Here is a 23708-nt window from a genome sequence, read left to right on the forward strand (position 1 = left end):
TATATATTTATTATATCACTATTAAGCTCTACCTTAGGAGTGTTATTTAACCTCTTAAAGTTCAATTTTTATCACCTGCAAAATGAGGATAACAGTTGCAGCTAGTACTGAATACTTACTCGGTATTCTAGGAACTTAATATAATTATCTCATTTAATTATTCCTATGACTGTTGGAGATAAGTATTAATAAGCCCATTTTATACATGAGAGAACTGAAGCATAACAAAGTTAAATAACTACCTAGGGTAGATTAGGTTAATAAGTGACAGTGATAGAATTCAAATCCAGGAACTTTTAAAGTCCAGAGCCCATCACCCATGACATTGATCATCATGTAATACTGCCACTAAGGAAAATAACAGTACAGTACCCACCTCAGAGTATTACAAAATAAATAAAAAAAATAAAATTATGTGGACATGCAAAGAACTTAGAATGGTTAAAATAACAATGAAGAAGAACAAAGTTGGAGAACTTAGTATTACTCGATCTAAGACTTATTACAAAGCTACAGTAATAAAGACAATGTGTTATCAGTGTAACTATATCAAATATACAAATAGATCAGTGGAACAGAACAGAGAGTCAAGAAATAAACCTGCACATACATGCTCAGCTGATTTTTTAAAAAGTTGCAAAGGCATTCACTGGAGAAAGGATAATTTTTCAATGCTTTAAATAGGTCAATGGAACACAATAGAGCGTCCAGAAATATAAGTACACATATATGGTCAATAAATTTTCAACAAAAGTGCAAAGGGAATTCAGTGGAGAAAGGAAGTAGTCTTCAACAAATAGTGCTGAAACCATACATAGGGCATCCATATGCAAACAAAACAATCTAAAATAAAAACAAAACCAAAATACTCAAATGAATCATAGAACAAAATGTAAAACTTAAAACTTCTAGAAGAAAACATGGGAGAAAATCTTCATGACCTTAGGTTTAGCAAAGATTTCTTAGATACTACACCAAAAGCACTATCCATAAAAGAAAAAACAATCACTAAATTGGACTTCATCAAAATTAGAAACTTCTCTTTAAAGGGCACTGAATGAAAAGACAAGCCACAGACTAGGAGAAAATATTTGAAAATCATGTATCTTATAAAAACTTGTATACAGAATATTACAAAGAACACTCAAAATTTAACATTTAAGTGTTAGGTACGGCTGGAGGAATGAGTCACTGGAGACCAACATTGGTCTGTTAGAATTCATTTGGTGTGTTTGAGCTGCAGGAGGTCAGGCTGGAGCAGAGGGAAAAGATCATAACCTCCCTCAGCAAAGAGGGGTGTGGAGTTTTATAGGAGGGGGTAAGCGAGGGTGTTACCCCTTCAATGCTTCAGGGGGGTTTTGTTGACAAAGGGTTTCAGGGCATGACCAAGCCCTCTAGCTCCACACCCTGCCCCAGGTCACCGAAGGGACTGCCCAGGCCTGCTGATCACAGGCTCATAGGAGATAAAGCTAGACAGATCAAGACAGGATGGCTTTTAAGATAAGCTTTCTGCTCCTGGCCTAAATGTGGCTTAACATTAAGAAAACAATCCAATTAAAACACAGGGAAAATATTTGAACCGATACTTCAGCAAAAAAGATATACAAATGGCAAATAAGCACATGAAAACATCCTCAACACCATTAGTGATTAGGGAAATACAAATTCAGACCTCAATGAGATATTTACATACCTATGTTAGAATGGCTAAAATTAAGAAGACTGACATCTACGTGCTGGTGAAGATGTGGAGGAAATGGAACTCTCACACACTGCTGGTGGGAATGGAAAATGGAGCAACCACTTTGGAAAAGAGTTTGGTAGTTTCTAAAAAAAAATTAAATACCGGTATGCACTTACCCATTAACTCCTAGGCATTTACCCAAGAGGAAAGAATGCATATATTCATGTGAAGACATGTACACAGATGTTCAGAGTTGCTTTATTTGAGGGTCAAAAACTGGGAACAATCAAAATGTTCATCAACAGGTAAATAGATCAACAAATTGTAGTACATTCATACAATCGGATGCATTAAACTTATCAATCAAAAGAAATGAACTAATGATACACATAGCAGCAGGGATGAGTCTCAGAATAATTGTGCAAAGTGAAAGAAGCCAGACCAAAAAAGAGTCTATACTGTACAATTCCATTTGTACTTAAAAGCCCCTCAAATTGTAAACTTATACTGATAGAAAGCATATCAACAGTCGCTTGGGTAAGGGTTTGGGGAGAAGTGGAAAGAAGGAGTGATAGGGATACGAGGAAACTTTTGGGGATGATGGATATGTTCATTATTTTTATTGTGATGTTGGTTTCCGTGATATGTACAAAACTTTAAATATGTGCAGTTTTTTTTTTATGTCAGTAATACCTCAGCAAAGCTATTGAAAAAAGTCTTGGGGTGGGGAAAGCTGGGTATCAGAACAGGGAGGACTTTGAATGCCAGACAGAAGGGCGTGGATGACCCTGAGGCCAGGGGCAGCTTTGGATGTGGGAAGCCAGTCCTGGAGGGGCCAAACCCAGGTCAGGATATCCTTACAATGGCCCCACCTGAGGGGTGGGGATGGAGTCCAGAGATAAGAAGGAAAAGCAACTCGATCATTGATAATTTAGGGCCCCTGCCCTGCCTCCCAGGGCAGTAATTTGATAAATCAAATCTGGGGCAAGGAAGGCCTTTGAGGCTTGAAACAAAAATCCTGTATGTCCACTTCTTTCTGGTTTCTCCCCTGTGAATGAGGTTCTGTGATCACAGCTCTTTCTGCTGACCACAGCTGGGTGTTACTGCCTGTCAAAAAGTCACTCATGGGCCAGCCCGGTGGCTCAGGTGGTTAGAGCTCCATGCTCCTAACGCCGAAGGCTGCCGGTTCGATTCCCACATGGGCCAGTGGGCTCTCAACCACAAGGTTGCCGGTTCAACTCCTCGAGTCCCGCAAGGGATGGATGGTGGGCTGCGCCCCCTGCAACTAGCAACAGCAACTGGACCTGGAGCTGAGCTGCGCCCTCCACAACTAAGGGTGAATGGACAGCAACTTGAAGCTGAACGGCACCCTCTACAACTAAGATTGAAAGGACAACAACTTGACTTGGAAAAAAAAAGTCCTGGAAGTACACACTGTTCCCCAATAAAGTTCTGTTCCTCTTCCCCAATAAAATCTTTAGGAAAAAAAAAAAAAAGTCACTCACTCACTGAGGCTTACCAAACAGGAAGGGGCTGGAGATTTGTCCCTAACCCCGGTCTCCAGGGCAGGAAGCGGACTTGACCCACTGAGCCACTTTTCCGGCTGATATCCCCCAGCTGTCCTTCCCCTGTCTAAGCCAGGCACTGATTTCTCACTCAAGTCACGGACCTTCTTGGGTCTGACCTCCATCTCTCCAGGTTTAATGTAAGGCACACATTTTTATCTCTGGCCTGGGACTTGCTTAAATGATCCTGAAGTCAATGCCTGGCTTTCTTGCCCACTTCTTCACTGCCCCTGTTCCCACCTCAGTTTACACCCAAAATGCCACAGCTGCCACTGTGCCCTGATTAATGGATGACCCCATCAGGTGACAGAATCTAAATATAACTTGGCTGTCTGCCTGGCTGGCGGACTTCCTGTGTGTGCTCAGGGAAAAGACCAGGACTTGTGCCTTTCCCAAGCTTGCACATCCAGTTCCTTGCTTTGGGAAGGCAAGCAGGACACACGCTTGCTAGAGAGAAAGAGAAAGTATTTGTGGTAGGAGAAAGCATGGTCCAGAGAAATATGGGGAATCTGCAAAATCATGGCTTGGGCAGGATATTCAGGTACCAGTTCACTATTAGGACGTCCATCAAAGGCCCTTTGCAGATGGGGAGGATGAACCTCACAGAAGCCCATCGCTTAGAGATGTTAGTTACTCTGTGAGGCTCTTAACTTTGCCTCTGACTTTGGGTTTAGCCCCCATCTTTCTCTGGACTTTCAGTATTGGATGGATGGATGGATGGATGGATGGATGGATGGATGGATGGATGGATGGATGGAGTAGATACGTGTTATAAAAACATTCTTGGGGCTTGGTGACTTGGCCAAAGTAACTGGCCTAGGGAGCGCAGATCTAAGGCTCACACTAAGTCAGTGTTCTTCTGTTAATCGGCCCTACACTTATTTATACAGCAGGGTACTTGGAGCCCAGCAAGGACAGTTACATGGCCCTGGGGCAGAAATGAAGCAATTTGGAAGGAAGCCATCCTATGGAAAAGATCACAACTGCTCATGTCTGTGGACTTGCCCTTCTGGTTTCTCCTTTTGGAATGCTCTTCCCTGCTTTCATCCGGCTAACTTCTATTCATCACTTAAGACTGAGCTCAATTTAGTTACATGGTAGGATACAGCACAAATTTATAAAGACTAGAAGCCATACAGAAAATATTTATCAGCTTGACTTTATATATGTATGAAAATCCAAACTTCCATACTGGGGTAGACATTGAAAAGTTAAAAAATAAGCAGGAGGCTGGGAGAAAATATTTGTAACACATATAACAGACAAAGGATTACTATCTATAATGTAGACAGGGCTCCTATAAATAAAAAAAAAGATAAACAAAGAAACTCAGGCAGAATGGATAAACAAAATATGGTACGTCCATACAATGGAAGATTATTCAGTGATAAAAACAGTTAAAAGGATATGAACAGTCAATTCAAGACTAGAAATAAAGTGGGCAATTAACTTATGAATGAACCAGAGAAATACAAAATAAAACTTCATATCATATTTCACCTATCAGATTGCCAAAAACTTAAAAGACTGATAGCATACAGTGTTGATGAGGGTGCAGGAAATGGGTACTTTTATAGACTATTTGTGGGAAGGTAAATTGGCAAAGACTTTTTGGAGAAAAAAATTGGCAATTTGTACCAAAACTATTTTTAAAAGCACCACCATTTTTTAAGTACACCCCATTCATATGGATCTAGTTTATTGAAATTCTCTAGCCAAAACTCTATAAAGTTACTATTCATTGCTGTAGTATTGGTTTTAATTAGAAACAAGCCAAATATTCCTCAACCGGGTAATGGATAATAAAAATTATGGCACATCTGTAAGCTAAAATACTATAAAAATGTGTTAGGCCCGTAAGTACTGAAATGAAATAACGTTCATGATACGTTAAATTAAAAAGTGATTTGTTGAATAGTGTGTAAAGCATGTTCCCGTTTCTCTGGAAGACACAATTTTAGAACATCATTACATTCTTACATTCTTCGTCTTTTCTTTTTATGACATATGAATCTTCTTCCAAAGTAAACATTTTGTATGAGAGAAAAAGTGGGTTTTTTTTTTTTTTTTTTACAAAGCTTCAGTGTTGTTTTGAACTCAATTAAAAACTTTCATAACTAATTTTCTTAAATAATATCATTAAATTTAATTGAAGATCTGTCCTCATTGGCTAAGTGACTTACTTTATATAAACATAGAAAAATATTATTACTACCTTATGGTAATTTAAATTAGAACAAAAACCAAACTCACAGAATTCAGAAGCCGTGGAATACCCTGAAACAGGTTTGGATCTGCTGCCACAAAAATATGGGCATAGGACCGGCTCGGTGGCTCAGGTGGTTGGAGCGCCCTGCTCCTAACGCCGAGGTTACTCGTTCGATTCCCACATGGGCCAGTGAGCTGCACCCTCTACAGCTAAGATTGTGAACAATGACTCTCCCTGGAGCTGGGCGGTGGTGAGCAGCCAGAGGTTGGTGTGAGCTGCCGCTGAGCTCCCGGATGGATCAGTTGGTTGGAGTGCGTCCTCTCAACCACAAGGTTGCCGGTTTCAACTCCTGCAAGGGATGGTGGGCTGCACCCCCTGCAACTAGCAACAGCAACTGGACCTGGAGCTGAGCTGCGCCCTCCACAACTAAGATTGAAAGGACAACAACTTGACTTGGAAAAAAGTTCTGGAAGTACACACTATTCCCCAATAAAGTCCTGTCCCCCTTCCCCAATAAAACCTAAAAAAATAAATAAATAAATAAAGAGTTGAGGGTTTTAACCAATGCAACGAGACAAAAAAAAAAAAAAAAAAAAAAAAAAAGATACAAAATTTACAATTGCTAGAAATGTAGACTCTAAATTATAAGACTCAAAACTTTAATCTAGCCTTAGTTAAAATCAAAACAAACTATCTGTCACAAGGTTATTGGACGAGAATGCTGGAAGAGAAATATATTTTTGCCAAAATAATTTGAGAATGCAAGTGTTGTGCTGGTTACTGCCATCTCAGCAAGAGAAGGAAGAAAAAGTTAGCACTGTTGGAGACCAGCCAGGTGTCACCAAAGATCTAATTTATGATTAAACTGTACATGCTTGTTTCCTTGTCGTCATGATGGCAGTTCCTCTTGGTGTGTTCACTGGTATTCGAGGAGAAGGAACTAAAGAGGTTCCATGAGATATTCATCTGTTAGAGTACAAGAGGTTTTTGTTTCTGATTAATCTTACAGGAATGTAACCTTTAACCACAAGGCTTGGACTAACCATAAAACTTGTAAAATATGATTATTTTGACATTTTGTATTTGTTCATTGAGGCCACAAAATACACTTGTTATAGGAAATTAAATTTGCTCACTTAATCTGTAAATGAATTCAATGGTTTTGTGATAATTAATGTACCGTTTTATAAATGAAGTTATTTGCATTGCATAGACATTGGTTGCCTCAAAGAATTGCTGGGACAGCTGGAGAGCCAGGTTTGAGGTTGTGCAGTGAGAACCACAACCAAAATTATGGCACAGAACCAGTGTTGTGAGGACGTTTTCCGCTGCCATCCCAGAGGGGTGGATGCTGTAGGGACACTGACAATGGCTTTGCAACTGGAGGCTACCACTGGCATTGCTGCCACTGCTGATACCAGAAACTGGATGTTGCCGTCACCATCTCCACTCCTGTTAGTGATGATGCTCCCTTGTCTCTGTTCATTCCTTAGCTCCCGATGGAAACTTCAGGACTGTGCATTTGACTGGCTGCATCTAGGTCGTTTGCTCAGTCCTAGCGGCAAAGGACACTGGGAAAGTGAGCATCTGGCAGTTTTAGCTTCTATGGTGAGAGGGTTATGCCATTCACCAAGATTGTAAAGGTGGGGAAAGGAGTTCCAAATATAGGAAATATAGGAAAGGAGTTCCAATACATAGGGAAGGGGTTCAATTCTGAGCGGCCAATAAAAGTCATAAAAGTCCATTATAACTTGTTAACCCCAACTATCCTCTTACTCTGCACCTGTGACTGAAAAGTGAATGTTGTGAGAGAAAAAATCATCTCATCACACTGATTGAACTCACTTTCAATTTATGGCCACAAGTTTAAAATGAGCTGGCAACACTGCCAGGCTATTCTCCACTTTCTTAGTAAACTCATTTTTCTACTTTCTGTGATACTATTTCGTATTTCTCTCTCTTGAAATCTCCAACATCTCTCTCTCCTCCTCCATTTAGTGATCCCTTAAGAAAACAGATGCCTTCCGAGGAGCTCTATCTATCTCCTCTTTCCACCAATCACACCCTTCCAAGTGGATCCCATCCCCTCTCCTACTCCAAGACTTCACTCCTGCAATCTCCCTTCTTTCACATTCTACTGGATCATTTCACTGATATGTAAACATATCATCAGATGACTCATCTTCAAAAATGCAAACAAGCCCATGTCCCCTTCCAACTCTTGGCCTCATTTCCCTGTTCTCTTTCCCAAACAAACCTTATTACCATGTTTCCCTGAAAACAAGACCTAGATGGACAATCAACTCTAATGCATCTTTTGGAGCAAAAATTAATATAAGACCGGTTTTATTTTACTATAAGACTGGGTCTTATGTAATAATATAATATAATAAAATATAATATAAACCGGGTCTTATATTAATTTTTGCTCTAAAAGACGCATTAGAGCTGATTGTCCAGCTAGGTCTTATTTTCGGGGAAACATGGTAGAATTGTCCATTCTTTTTTTTTTTTTCTCCTTCTTCTGCCTCCCTCGCACCCCCACTCCAGTTCAAGCCGTTGTTTCTCAGTCTAGTTGTGTAGGACTCAGCTCCCTGGCTCATGCTGGTATTGTGAGCCTTGTTCTCCCCGCCCGCCCCCCCCCCCCGCCTCCCCCCGCCCCCCTCCCCGCTCCCCCCAAGCAATTGGTCACAGGTTGTTGGTCAGACGCTCACAGCAGCTCTCGGCAGCTGCCAGCCACTCACGCTGGCTGCTGGCCACTCATGCTGGCCACCGGCCGCTCCTGGCAGCACACGGTAGCCCACAGCAGCAGCACACAGCAGTTCATGCCGTCCTCCAGCTGCTCACAGCAGCCCAGCTCCAGGGAGCTGGTGTTGTTTCACAATCTTAGCTGTAAAGGGTACAGCTCACTGGCCCATGTGGGAATCGAACCCGGCATTAGGAGCACAGCGCTCCAACCACCTGAGCCACCCGGCCGGCCAAATTGTCCATTCTTGCTGTCACTCTTCCTCATCTCCAACTTTTCCATAAATTGTTTCAATCAGGCTCTTGTCCTCACTACAGAGGGTGCCAAAAAAATGTGTACACATTTTAAGAAAGGAAAACTGTGTTAAAATTGTAATACTCCATATATACCGATAACAAAAGATGAATACAAGTCACGTTTGACTTCTGCAATTACAAGAGGTGCTCAAAGTGGTTATCATCAGCGTCCAGACACTTCTGATTATGGGGAACTATTGCTTTAGCAATGTTGACCAAAGTGTCCACTTGTACAGATTTTTTTTTTTTTCATCCCTGGTATTTTATCAAGGTCACCAATGACCTATATCTTGCCAAATCCAATTTTTGTTTGATTTTTCTCTTGGCATCTCACTGAACTTCTAAGCAGCATTTGATACTGTTGGACACTCTCCTCTATGAAACACTTTCTTCTTGAGCTTCCAGGATGTCCCACTCCCCTGGTTTTTCTCCTCTTTCTCAACCTATTGTGCTTTCCCAGCACTCTGTCCTTAATAGTCTTCTGTTCTACCTACAGTCTCTCCCTCAGTGATTTTCAGCCTCTTTACCTAATTTTTTTCTCCACAAATTTTATTGTATTTCCCCTCAACTTCTTATTTTGAAAAATTTTAAACTTACTCAAAGTTGGAAGAATAGTAACACCCAAATACTCTTCCATGAAAGTCATCAGTTGTTAACATTTAGCCAGCGTTTGTGTGCACACTCTTCCTCTGTCCCTCACCTCTCCTGCATCCCCGTTCACTTAATTTTTTGCTGAAACATTTGAAAGCAAGTTTCAATCAACATAACACTTATCTCTTAAATATTTTAGCATATATATCCCAAAATTGGAATAAAGATTTTCCTAAGTAACTATAATATGGTTATTATATCTAAGAAAATTAACAATAAGTTAATGTCATCTAATATGTAGTACATATTCAAATTTCCCCAAATCTCCAAAATATTACTTTTGTAAAAGTTTTTCCTTTAAATCCAAGATCCAATCAAGATTTACCTATTACATTTGGTCATTACATCTCTAGTCTGTTTTATTGCAAAACAGACAATGCCTGCCTGCCTTTTTTTTCTCTACAAAATTGATTTTTTTAGAAGAGCTCCCTATTATAGAATGCATTCTAGATCAGTGATTCTCAACTGGGGGTGATTTTGCCCCTTAGGGAACATTTAGCAATGGCAGGAGACTTTTTTGGTTGTCATAACTTGGGAGGTATGCCTTAGTCCTTTATGGCTGCTATAACAAAGCACCATAGAGTGGGTAGCTTAGAAACAACAGAAATTTACTTCTTACCGTTTAGGAGGCTGGGAAGTCCAAGATCAAGGTATCAGCAGGCTTAGTGTCTGGTGAGAACCTGCTGGCTGTCTTTTTGCTATAATCTAAAATGGTGAAAGGTAGGAGGGAGCTTTTTTGGGCGTCTTTTATAAGGACACTAATCCCATTCATGAAAGCTGTTCTGCCCTTATGACCTAATTGCCTCCCAAAGGCCCCACCTCTAAATACTATTATTACCTTGGAGATTAGGATTTCAACATACGAATCTTGGGGGGACACAAACATTTACTCTATAGCAAGGTGCTACTGACATGTAGTGAGTGGGTAGAGGCCAGGAATGCTTCTAAAACATCCTATAGTGCACAGAACACTTGCCACGACAAAAGTTATCCAGCCCAAAGTTTCAGTAGTACTGAGGTCAAGAAACCCTAGTCTGGATGTATCTGATTGTTTACTTATGATTAGAGTCAGGTTCAATAGTTTTTGGTGAGAAAACTACACAGGTGCTATTGTGGCTTGTTAGTGAATCTCATCAGGAGGCCCTTCCTGTCAAACTGTCCCTCTTGGTGGTCCCTAAGTGTGATCACCTGAAGTTGGAGGCTACAGGATCTCTCTATTGTAAAGCTACATTTCCACCTTGGTAATTAGTAAGTAATCTGTGGGGTGATACTTGAAGATCTTGTGAATGTTCTATTGCCCCAAAATATTTTAAGCAATAGTTTCGGATTGATGATCCATTGAAAATCAATCAAGGATCCATCGACAATCCTTGCCTGAACCAACTGTCACACTGGGGAATTGCAGAATATTTATTTTCTTTTATTCTATCATTCCTTCTATGATTATTAAACTGGCATTCTCCTATAAAGAAGAGTTTTTCATTTCTAGTTCTCTTTTTCATTTTAGTATTGCTATGGACTAACGGAAAATATTTTTCCCCGCTTCTTCTTCCTCCCCGCCCTCCACTCCGGTTCAAGCTGTTGTTTCTCAGTCTAGTTGTGTAGGACACAGCTCCCTGGCCCATGCTGGTATTATGAGCCTTGCGCTCCCCCCGGCTGAGGCAGTTGGTCGCTGGTTGTCAGACGGCTGCTCACAGCAGCTCATGGTAGCTCTCGCTGGCTGCTGGCTGCTCATCCTGGCTGTTGGCCACTTACGTTGGCCACTGGTCACTCAAGCCAGCACACAGTAGCCCACAGCAGCACACAGCAGCCCGAGGCAGCACACAGCAGCTCAAGCTGGCTGCCGGCCACTCATGCTGGCCACTGGCCGCTCCTGGCAGCCCACAGCAGCCCAGCTCCAGGGAGAGCTGTTGTTCACAATCTTAGCTGTAGAGGGCACAGCTCATTGGCCCATGTGGGAATCGAACCAGTGACCTCAGGTGTTAGGAACATGGTGCTCCAATCACTTGAGCCACCAGGCCGGCCCAGCGTTTCTTTTTGTGTTGATGAAAATGTTCTAAAATTGATTGTGGTGATGGTTGCTTACCTTAATAAATATACTAAAAACCAAGGTTTCCAGGCGGGAATTCCTGCCATTCTCAGGAATTTTTTTTTGCTTTCCTGTTCCCAAATCCTGAGAAAAGTTGGTTGGGAAATCGGGAAAATCCGCTCCTCGAACCCAGTAATACCCACAATGGGAAATAAACGTACTACTCACAATGTATTTCTCCGACATTTTTCCTATTTGTTGCTAGAGTTTCCGGGTGGGAATTCCTGCCCGTTCTCAGGAATTTCTTCACTTTTCCATTCCCAAATCCTGAGAAAAGTTGGTCGGGAAATCAGGAAAATCGGCTCCTTGAACCCGGGTGATTGGTAGTATCGGCTGTCACTTTGCGGACATGATTCATCGTGGAGAACGGAAAACAGTTTATATCTTGGGATTCGGGAACGGGAAAGAAAACAAATTTCTGAGAATGGGCGGCAATTCCTGCATGGAAACCCTACTAAAAACCACTGACACGTATACCTTAAAAGGGTGAATTTTTTGTTATTTGAATTATATCTCAATAAAGCTGTAATAAAAAAGTAGGAAATACAGGATATATAGGTTAATTCCCCCATTTTTTCTTAACAAAACGTAGCATAGTATATGTACTTTTTGAACTCTGCTTTTTCCCCCTTAACAGTGTATCTTGGTATTCACTTCAAATTAGTACACAGAACTCCTCTTCATTCTTTTTATGGCTACATAGTATTCAATTATTTAGCTGTACCATATATTATTCAACAAGTTTCCTATGTAGGTTGTATTTGGGTTGTTTTTCACGTTTTGCTATTAAAAATAATGCCACAATTAATAACCTTGTGTATTTGTTGTTTCATATTTTTGCAGATATAGCCTCAGGGTAACTTCCTATAAAAGAGGTTACTGGGTCAAGGGTAAATGCATATGAATATATAATTTCATTAAATATTGCCAAACTTTCCTTCTATAGTGTTCTGTTTTGTGCTTCCAACAGCAATGTAAGAGAGAGTGCCTATTTTCCTCACAGCCCACTAATAGAGTAGGTTGTTAACCTTTTGAATTTTTGTCAATCAATGGGTGAGAAACAATATCTCAGTGTAGTTTCAATTTGAATTCTTTTTTGAGTGAGGTTGAGCATCTTGAGTTTAAAGAACTTCTGATGCCTTTTTAAATCAACTGCTGTCTTTTGCCCATTTTTCCATCAGGTTTTTGGTCTTACACACACACACACACACACACACACACACACACACAAATTTCTCTCATATATATACATACATACATATATAGACATACTCTAGCTGCTGACTATAAATATCATCTAAACTGCTGACTCCCAAACCACATGCCATACCTGAGCTCCAAATCTGTATATCCAACGATCTATTTGACATTTTCACTTAGATACCCAATAGGCTCTTAGACACACCATGGCAAAAACAGGACTCTTTGTTTTTCCCCCTCAGCAAATGTGCATCTTAAAAAATTGTACCTGGGCAGCCGGTTGGCTCAGTTGGTTAGAGCGCAGTGCTCATAACACCAAAGTTGCCAGTTCGATTCCCACATGGGCCAGTGAGCTGCGCCCTCCACAACTAGATTAAAAACAACGACCTGACTTGGAGCTGATGGGTCCTGGAAAAACACAGTGTTCCTCAATATTCCCCAATAAAAAAAAAATTATACCCAAACACCTGATCTTTTTTTTTTTTTTTTGTATCTCCTCTGGTATAACCCTGGACCAAACCACCATCATTTATCTCCCTGACTATGGCAGCACCTCCTAACTGGCCTCTCCACTTTCTCTTTACCTTTCCCCAACCCCACAATCCATTTTCCAAATAGTGACTAGGGTGCTCTCTTTAAAAGTGTAAATCAAATAATATGGCTCTTCTGTTTAAAACTCTCAATGGCTACCCATGGTAGATGGAATAAAATAGAATAGAATTCAATTCTTTGCGGCTTCAATGTCTTACAGGATTTGACCCTTGCCTACTCTCTAATTGTTTCCCACTACTCTGGCCCTCATTCTCCCTGCTCTAGTTATCATGGCTTTCTTTTGTCTCTTGAACATGCTAAGCTTGTTATACACACATTCTCAGGAGTTTTACAAGTTTCTTCTCTTTTTGCATGAATATTCTTCCCTTCCACATCTTCCTGTGACTGCCTCCATCTTCCCACTCAGGTCTCAGACAAAGAAACTCCATCCCCACCTTCTATTGCTCTAGTTGATTTTATTCAAAGCCTCTCCCCAAACCAGTTGCTGTTCTGGCCATCTCAGTAATACGAGCAAACAAATTCACCTTCTTTTTAAAAACCAGTATGAGTGTTTTCTTTTTCTCTTGCAACAAAGCAATTCATTAATATATTTATAAAAATGTATCAATAATAAAGGTGGCATTTCAAATCAGTGGGGAAATAATCATTTGGGGACAATTGCCTAACCATCTGAAAAAAATAAAGTTAGTTTCCCTACCTCATGCCATATAAAAAGTTATTCCTAGTAGATTAAAAAGCTAAAATGAAAAAGCAAAACTATACAAATATTGGGAAAACTATTGAGAATACATTTATGAATTTGGGAATGAGAAAGGCCTCTTGGACAAGATAAAAATTCAGAAACTATGAAAGGATAGATAAGTTGGCAATCAAAATGTAAAACTTCTGTAAACACGTAATACTACTAGTATTATTAAAATTAAAAAACAAATAACAAACTGGAAGAAAATACACCGTATATAACATACAAAAGGTTGATATCCAAAATATGTTAAGAGTTCCTACAAATCAATAATAAAAGGCAACAAGTGACAAATGGGCAAAAGATAAATAAAATTCACTGTAGAAAAAATACAAACAGCTAATAAAATTATGGAAAGATTTCTAACCTCACTGATATTCAGGGAAATGCTTATTAAAATGACATTAATATATAATATTTTACCCATCAGATTGACAGACATAAAGAAGATTGATAAAAGCCAGTATTGGCAAGGAAGTGACAGCAAAAAAAATATACACTTTGGAGTGAAAGTTGGATTTGAATTCTGGTTCTTCCTTTCACTGTGTGACTTTGGCAAGTCATTTAACCTCTGAGCTCTGGGATATTAAGTGGAACCTACTTCAAAGACTTGTGATGAGGATCGTGGAGATAACACAGGTAAAAATCTCTAGCATTGTAGTAGGTGCTGGGTTAAATGGCAGGTATTATTAGTAGCAGTAACGGTTAAAATTCTGGTCTGTAATCCAATGAGAAGTGAAAGGCAGGTGAATGGTGACCAAATAGAATTAAATCACACAGATTTAATCTGCAGATTGTAGATCTTCTCACCACCAAGGATTCCTTATTATTTGCTCCTTATATTCCTAGTGTTATTCATTTGTTCATCCATCCATCCATTTATTCATTCAATAAGTATTTATTGAGCACATCTTATGTTAGGCATTAGACATACAATATTAGAAATGAATGGCTATCTCTATTTTCTTGGAATTGACACCTTACCCCAATGGGAGAAAGAGACACATAGATAGTTGGCAACAAACGTAGCATGGGAGTTACACATGGGCACTGGACCCACCTGGGTGTGACTTCCAGCTCTATCACTTACTAGCTCTGTGACCCTGGATGAGTTATTTAACCTCTTTAGTCTCATCATCAGTAAAATGTGTTGACGACATTCCTCCCCCCCATTTCCCCATCATAAGGTTCTTAGGAGGATTAAATGAGTCAATACAAGCGTAAAATACTTTGCCCAGTGCCTGGCACAATGGTGCACACTAGTAAATGTCAGTGATTTTTATTTCCAGGCAATAATGCCACTGTGTGGTTGACGTTATATAAGAGGGGGATTCTGACAGAAGGGAGAACCCACCAGATGTAAAGATACTTGTCTATCTAGCAAACTACATATTTAAGTAATAATGGGTCCTTCTTTGTATTATTAATCAACAGCAAATATAGAACTGGAATAAGAACTTCTAATCAGCATGAGATAAGCTCTGTGATATAATTTCTGTCCAAAGCAAAGAAACTTGACATTTTAGCCTTGGGGCCTTATCTAGTGTAAATGGAACAGTTCCGTTAGGCTTTGGGAATATTGGAAATTTCTACTCTGGATCTCTGGGAATACTTTCATAGACTGACTTCTAAGGTGCAAGGGTCTGTCTTCCCCAGGATGGAAACTACTGATGTAGGAAAAGAGGAAGGAAAGAAGAGAAGGAGAGGAGGAAGCAGACATTTGTAGATTAACTACTATGTGTTAGGGGCTAGGTCCTTTATCCCTTTAGTTCTCCTGATGTGCCATGAGACTGGTCTATTATCCTCATTTTAGAGATAAGTAAACAAGAGCGCAAAGAAATTAAATAATGTATTCTGAGTCAACAGCTAATCTGTGTCAGGATTTCCAGGTCTTCCGATTCAAAGCTTGGAGTCCTTCCCTGGACATCAACCTGCAACTTGTGCGAGTATGGGAAAGAAGTCATCCTTCAGTTTTGGGTACTCTTCCGTATACTTCTCACTTGGGAGAGGAATAGGGCGAGGATGCATTGGAGCAATGCTCACTAATCACTGTCTTCCCATTTCAAGTCCCAGGAGGGGAAAGTAGCTGCTCGTGGCAAAATGGACGAGGGGATAACTGGCAAGAGAGGGATCAGGCTGGGGTATTATGACTGAGGACATAATGGTGTCTGTCCCTGATGGGCTCTTCCTGGGAACCCTTATCGAGGAAGCCAGCACCCAGGTTGGGACTTTCCAAGTCGCCATGTGCCTAAAAGCAGACCAGGCCCCTGAGGGAGAGTCCTGATTCTTGTTCTTCCCCCATAACCTTCCCTGAAGCTGTCCCTGTTGAAAGCCAGAGAAGTATGGGACCCTCACCCTACTCCCTGGTCCTTTCCTGCCATTGAGAATTTGGGTCCTAGAGAGAGAACCCCAACACTACTGAGTGCTATCAGCTGAACCCCAAGTTGAGACACCCGGTCTGATAGCCATGTCTGTACTTACAGAAACCACAGGATAGAATTTTGAAATGGAACTTATCCAGGAAAATTTGGTTTATCTACTCGGTGCCTATTGTACAACTTTTGGGTTGCTGTGAGGAGTTAAACGAAATAATACTATATACAGGAAAGCACGTAGTAAATTTTAAAATGCAGCAAACTTATTACTGTCATTACAGAATACTAAATTAAAAAGGGCTGTAAAGATGGTCTAGTCTAATCTCCCAAATGTAGCAGGAATCCCTTCTATAGCACCTCTGACCAATTGCCAGCCATCTCTACTTTCATACTTGCAGTGACAGGGAGCTCACTCTCCAAAAGGAAGCCACTTCTCTCTCTGGTTAATTCTGACTGAGAAAAAGTTCTTTAGATTGAGTTGAAGACTGTCTTGCTGCAATCTCTGGGCATACAGTACATTTGTACCCTTTGTCCTCCAGGGTTTGGGGAGAGTCTTCACGGCCCAAGTCATCTTTTCTCTCCCAGACTAACTTTCTCTGATATCTCCATGTACTTTGCACAGAGTAAGTTTCACTCCTTGGGGCTCCACCCACTCCAGCTGGTCAGTGTCTCCTCACAAATAATGGTGCCTAGAACAAACACAACACTGCTGATGTGTCCTAATCAGGGCAAAGTGCAGGGGAGGTATCACCTCCTATAATCTACACTGTGCGGCTATAGTAATGAATCACAACTCGAGCGCTTTCCAGCAGTTGCATCGAATTTGCTCATTTTAAGCTTGTAATCAGCAAGCACTCCAAAATCTTTTTTTTAATTTATTTTTTATTAGTTTCAGGTGTACAAAGCAATGTACTAGTTAGACACTTAAACCCCTCATAAAGTGATAGCCCACCCCCCAAGTCAATATTGTGCTAATTCAGCTTCAGGTGTAGAGCACAGTGGTCAGGCATCTACACAGTCTATGAAGTGGTCTCCCTGATAAGTCCAGTGCCCATAAGCACTCCCAAATCTTTATCACTAAACTACGTCAAAGTTTGTGCTTCCCAGATTTATAATTAGTTTAAATGGACCCATGTTAAGAAATATCACATTGTCAGCACCCGAGAAGGTAGGCTTTTATGCGCCCTCCTTAATCGCATGCCGCTCCTTCCCTGGTCCAGGGACCACTGTCATACCTTCTGTGATACTGGTTCTGTTCCTATCTTTACAATTTACCAACTATGTGTGCATAATGTTTAGTTTTGCCCGTTTTGGAACTTTATATAAATGGAATCACGCTGTATTTTATAATTTGTTTCTTTCTCTCAAAATTGTTTGTGAGATTCATCTCTGTTGACTATGTAGCTGTAGTTTGTTCATTTTCATTGCTGTAAAGTATTCCATTGTATGAATATTTTAAAATTTATCTGTCCTATTGTTAATAAATATTTGGGTTATTTATGTATTTGTTGTATTTTGCCACTATGAATAATTTTGTGCACAATGTGCCATGTAATTGATAAGTAATTATTTCATGTGTTTAAATCTTAGCTCCTAATTTCCTTTAGAACATAAAAATCATCTCTTTTACACTTAATAAAGGCTTTGAGCACACATTAGTTTTCTTTAAATATATACTGCGGGGTGGAATTGCTGGGTTTAGGGTTTACCTAAAAATATGAAAATATACATAACTCTTACATCTCCTGATTTGAAAATTGTGTTTTAACCACCTCCTTCGTATGGGGAGTTCTAGGTGTCCAAACCAGCAGCCTGACCATTTCTGACTGATGATCTTGAGGGTTTGGCTTCAAGCCCCAGCTTATCAATGGCAGTGAACGTGTCTCTCACTCACTGGAAGGAGCCCTTTCTGTAGAGAGCATCCATATCAGCTATCTTTACGGCCACTGCCTCGCATTAGTCATCACAAGACAGAGGATGCACTGGGCTGCCTTATTCTGGACAAAGGTCTCCCAGCCAAGCACAGATTTGCCCACTCAGGAAAGTCATTTATGGAGAGGTGAGCGTGGGGGGAATGACCCTGCTTGCTCTCCCAAAGGCACATCAGCCATTCGAGGATATTAACTGCTCAAAAACTCAGGTCTGGATATAGGCCCTCCCCTGATGTTAGCAAGATTTAGGGCAAAAGTAGATGCCGCATGGCTACCTAATTATTTAAAATTATAAATCACTCCAATTAACTGGTAACCTTAGTATATTCTATTCTGCTTGGACAAATACACATCTTTAATGATGCAGATTCAAATTTAGAATTCCTGGATTCCTCAGATTTATGAACTTGAATGAGGTGGTGACGGGAAGGCACTGTTGGCGTATAGCTCACCTGTCTTCTTTTCCCACCTCTGTCCTGCACTAGGGGTCTGTGGACACAGCGGCTCAAATGTCCAAATGCTGTGCCACCTACGCCAAACACAGCTGCCCCTTAGCTACTTTTAGGGATGTCCTCTGTCGTAGAGAGAATGTACCTGGGGAAGAGGCCACAGCCTCGAGCCATTTGGGGAAGGAATTCAGGGGTCCGGGCTTCCCAGAACTTGGCACAAGGTTGGTATGTTCCCTGGACCTGTGGAATCACCCCGTGAGAGGAGTGTGGCCAGAAAGGGGCTAGAGCGGAGCCTCTAACTACGGGGCCTAAGGTAGACTCTCTTGCCCAGGTTAAGGGCAGTACTGTCTGTTTATCATCTCTCCTCTCGCTCCTGAATGCAGGCACCGTGTCTGGATCTATCTCTAGCATTTAGCACAGTGCCTGCCACCTAAGTCACATAGCACGTTGGTGCTTATGGAAAGTAAATCCGAAACAGTTCCTCACATTTTACCTCATTTAAAGTCATCTTAGCCATCATGCTGTGAGGCTTAAAGAGGTTAAGTGACTCGCCCAAGGTCACACAGCTAGAAGTGTAGACGCTGGATCTGCACTCACTTCACCAACCGGCCTCCTCTCTCGTCTTTGTAGTATTTTTTTCTTTGCCTTTGTGCTGGGACGAAGGGACGGAAGCGGTCGCTCTAAACTGCCGGGCTTTACCTGCCGCCGTCCCTCCTCCACGCCCTTCTAGCCCTCTCCGCCCCAATTCATTCTAACGCGGTCCAGGAGCCAGCTGCGCGGCGTCCCGAGCCTCCCCATCCACCCGCTCACTGACCCAGCGTGAAGCCCCGCCCCCTTCAGGGCGACGTCACGTGCCGCTCCGTCCGCCCCGCCCCCCCCACGCGCCTGCGCACCGCTTATTTCCCGCTGTCAGGATGAGGAGGCGGAGGTCGGCGTTCGGGTCCGTCTCTGCCCGCGGCTGTGGCGGCGCCGGCGGCTCCAGCCTTAGCGGTTCCTCCCTGGGCGGCGGCGGCGGCGGCTCCGTCGACGCCTCCTCCGCCAGCTGAGCCCGCGGGAGCCCGGGTCGCCGCTTCCCCGTCCATCCCCGCTCCCCGAGGCCCGCCGCCTGGCCATGGCGCAGCCGGGCCCGGCTTCTCAGCCTGACGGTGAGGCGCCCACCATGGCAGGCGCGGCGGGCGCGGCCTTCCCGGCGCCGGCGTCGCGGGGGGACCTCTGGGCGGCGGGAAGGGCACGCGCAGGCCCCGGGGGTGACCCCGCCGGGCGGAGGCGGGAGCGCGCGGGTTCCGGCGCCTGCTGCGCGCGAGGGCGGCGCGGGGGCCTGGGCGGCCGTCGCTGGGGAGGGGGCGGGAGGCGCCGGCGGCTGCGCTGGCGGGAGGCGGAGGGAAGGGCGTGGGGAGGCTACCGGGACCTGGCTGCAGCTGGGGAGCGTGGAGAGGGAGCTGCGATGGGTGGCGGTGGGACTGGCACGTGGGTTCTGCCCGTGGGGAGGGTGGAAATGGGGAACATGTGCTGTATTCGTTGAAGGAAAAAAAAATTGCTTCGATAGTGGTGGTGTGCCCAACCCACCAACCCCGCCCGCCCCCCCGTCCCCTCCCCCCCCGCCTCCCCCGACCCGATCCATGCTACAGACAGCTCTGCACCCAGTTTTGTGACAAAACTAGTTGGGATCAGTAACTGGATTTAGTTCTTTGAGAGGCAGTGTGGCTTCATGGTAAGTGCTGGGGCCTGGGAGTCTAAGGGACCTGGATCCTTCACTAACGAGCTCTGGGCAGGTTTTTTTAGCCTCTTTGAACTAAAGTATTCTCGCTTACGAAAAGAAGTTACTTTGTGCCTTTATAGTTTATCTGTAAAGATGGCAACATGTATGTATGTAAACTTTTAGTATCATAGTATCATTAGTACCATTATTTGGGAATAATGAAAAGGATGGTGTTTGATAATGCTGAAGTGGAGGAAACGTGTCTTTTGTAGCATTTATATTCTTGGAAGGAAAAAGGGCCCCATCCTAAGTAATCTTAAATTGGTTGTCAGAGTCCTTCCTGACCTTCTGGGAAGGGGACTAAGCTCCGCTTCAGAGATTGACCACATCCTTCCAGGATTTACAACATGGAGTTAGGTTTAGAAAGAATGTGCTTGATCTTTGTCAAGGTCCTACCATATCTAGTTGAGAAAGTTCTCTCAGGTGTATTTCTATAATCAGTGTGTGTGCTTAGCATCTTTAAGTGTGAGTGAAATGTTGGGATATGGGGCTGGGCACACAGTAGGCACTTTAAAACTTGCTTTTGTGTCGGGTTGTCTCTTAAAATAACCTTTCCTGTAAACCTTACTCTTTGTTCTTGCTTTTGCAGAACCTGAAACAATGTTATCAGATTTTAAAGGCTAGCTGCCTTTCTGGAAGTATGTTTCAAAGCCTGTTAGCCTCTAGTTTTAGGTTTTGTTAGCTACTTGAGGAGAGGTGTCCAGTACCCTTACCTTGTCTAAGAATCTGCTTGCTGTTTCCCTTTCAGCAGAAGAGAAGGGAGGCATTTCTGGTTGGCTATCAGAGAGCGGAAACTGGAGTGTTTTCAGGCTACGTTTTAATTCTCACCTTTTGCATTTGGTGTCAGGGAAGAAAACTTTGCTTTTCCCACAAACTCCTCTTTGTTCCTGCAGACAGGCAGAATACAGAGAGCTCCAGTGGCTTCTGGTTCTGATCTGGAGTGGTAGGTAGGTATGCTTAGTTGGCTGCTGCCTTCTCTTGAGTTGCATGGAAACAAATGTCTAGGGCAGCTCAGGTGACATGACAGTCTGGAATCAAAATTCCCTGCCTCTTTCGAGATGTGAAATGGTCTTCTTGTAAATAAGCAGAAGTGACTAAGCACTTGAAAGAGGCTAGGAAAAATTAGCTTTAGGAAATCTCTTATTCTTGCTATTCTTAGTACAGGCTTATTCCCTATTTTTCAAATCTTGTGACTCTAGGATGAGATTCAGTGTGCATAGATTGCAGTATTTATTTTCAATTAGTGTAGTAAATGAGCAGCCACAGCTACTGTTTACAAAAGGAGAATTTGGTTTATTTGAGTGCTTTGTGTGTCGGTGTCTTCTTAGAAGTTCATGTTGGGGGTTTAATTTTTCTTTGGCTGAACTTTATATAGATCAGTTCTTAAAACACTTCAGCTTTAAGCACAGTCAAATTTCCTAGCCCTGCTGATTTTTAAAAAAAAACTATTGCAGAATTCTTTTGAGTTAAACTGACAAAGGATAACTGCTTACTTTTTTTAAAATTTTGCTTTTATCCCATTTGAGAAGCAGTTGTCTTTTATGTTGACATTGTTTTCTTTTTTTAATTTAATTTTTTTTACTTTTAATTACAGTTCACATACAGTATTACATTAGTTTCAGATGTACAACATAGTGATTAGACAGTTATATAACTTATGAAGTGATTACTCCGATGAGTCTAGTACCCATTGGACATCATACAGAGTTGTTAAAATATTATTGACTGTATTCCCTATGCTGTACTTTACATCCTCATGACTGTTTTTATATTTGGCAATTTGTACATCTTAATCTCTTCCCCCTTTTCACTCATCCCCTCAACCTTGACATTGTTTTCCTTTTTTTTATTCATTTTTTTGTTTTTTTGTTTTCCTTTTTGACATATCTTTGTTTTCCATGGCGATATGTTAGGTTAAGAAAAGAATTTGACTTGTGTGTAATTGACAGGATGAACTGGAATAATTTTCTTTATTCTCTCTCATTTCTTATTTTGTAAATTTTTGAAAAAGTTTTGTTCTTTTTTGGTGTATCTTAGTTTACTTGTTTAGAATAAAGGTAATTTCAATAGCCAAACACATTTCAGCTGATTATTCCATTTTGCCATGAGAATTCAAAGACTATAAGGTAAAAATTTGAAATTTTAATATTTTAAAATCTAAGTTAAACTATATCTTAGAAACGTTTGGTCTGATTTTACTTTATGTCTTTTTTAAAGTCCCTCTATTAAAACGTATATATGTAAGTATGACTTCTTCCATCTCCCAGAAGTAACTACTATTAAATTTTCTGTCCTTGACTTTTTTCTGTAGTTACACAGACATGCTACCTTTTTCCCCTGTCCTGAAGTGCACATGCTTTACATACATAGATCTGCAGCTTGTCTATTTCACTTAATAAATGTTAGCTATAATTATTATATGTGTGTAAATTTTCATGCCATGTAGTGTGCTATATGCACTGCATGCATTATCTCAGGAAATCTTCGTATCAGTAAGGTGGGTACTATTGTAATTGTTCGTATTTGTATTGTTCCTATTTTATTGATGAGGATACTGAAGCCTGGAGAGGTTAAAAGTGCCTAGAGTTATATAGCTAAGACATGCGGGGGAGACAGGATTCAAATCCAGGTCATCTGATGCCAGGGCCCTCTGATCTCTTTGTTTACTAGATCATAGACTACTTTCCACTTTACTGTTATAGATCTACCTCATTCTTATTAAAGAGTATTCCATCACATGCATGTGCCATGCATAATTTATTTGCCTATTTCTCTGTTGATGGACAAGTAGATTGCTTTAGATTTTTTTCGTTATTTTATAAGCAGTGCTGGAATAGATACTGTTTTACATATTTTTCAGGTATTCTTGCTTTTACTTCTGTAAGACTACTGAATTAAAGGGCATGAGCTCTGAGTGGTTTAAATTTTAATAGCTATTGCTAGCTTACTCTCAAAAAAAGTATCAATTTACATACCTCCAACAGTGTATGAGAGGGTGGATTTCCCCTACACTCTTACAAGTCCTGGATAATGTCAGTTGTTTTAAATTTGTGTCTTCTGATGGATTAAAAAAATGATATTCTTCAATTCACAAATGTTTCCATGCCTAGCCTGTGGCAAGCCCTATGCTAGGCTCTAGAAAATACAGTAACAAACAAAACCAAACGCAGTCCCCATTCTTAGGTAGTGAATCAGATGGCCATTATTGTATTGTGCCGTGTGTAATGCGCTTCCGTGTATAATGCTCACCCATGTTTTTTGCTGAAACTTTCAGGGGAAAAAATCTTTTGTTTTAATTTTTTTAATTCAATTTTTTATTTGTTTACGTTTAGGTACTTGTTTTTTTGTATTATAATGGAATTTTAGCATTTATGTTTTAATATATTATGGTACAAGAAATTTTATGTAACAAATGATTGCAAAACATAAGGACAGATACAAGGTATAAGAAATTTTATGT

The 23708-nt window shown here is 41.3% G+C and overlaps 2 protein-coding genes across 3 annotated transcripts in view; one reads left to right on the forward strand and one right to left on the reverse strand.

Moving 5' to 3' along the window:
- Nucleotides 1–19494, reverse strand: part of SCIMP (SLP adaptor and CSK interacting membrane protein) — a 52553-nt gene extending 33059 nt beyond the window's left edge. Inside the window, exon 1 of the mRNA XM_088801980.1 lies at nt 19383–19494. The gene's annotated coding sequence lies outside the window, so the exon portion shown is untranslated. The remainder of the gene's footprint in view (nt 1–19382) is intronic.
- The window catches only part of RABEP1 (rabaptin, RAB GTPase binding effector protein 1), an 84913-nt gene continuing 80593 nt past the window's right edge, over nt 19389–23708 (forward strand). For both annotated transcript variants that reach the window (XM_074319646.2, XM_074319647.2), the window contains exon 1: nt 19389–19634. In XM_074319646.2, the coding sequence (XP_074175747.1) occupies nt 19601–19634 (34 nt within the window). In that variant the 5' untranslated portion in view covers nt 19389–19600. The remainder of the gene's footprint in view (nt 19635–23708) is intronic.

Source organism: Rhinolophus sinicus, chromosome 12 (genome assembly GCF_057876585.1).
Source record: "Rhinolophus sinicus isolate RSI-liver-muscle chromosome 12, RSI-T2T, whole genome shotgun sequence".
Lineage (NCBI taxonomy): Eukaryota > Metazoa > Chordata > Mammalia > Chiroptera > Rhinolophidae > Rhinolophus > Rhinolophus sinicus.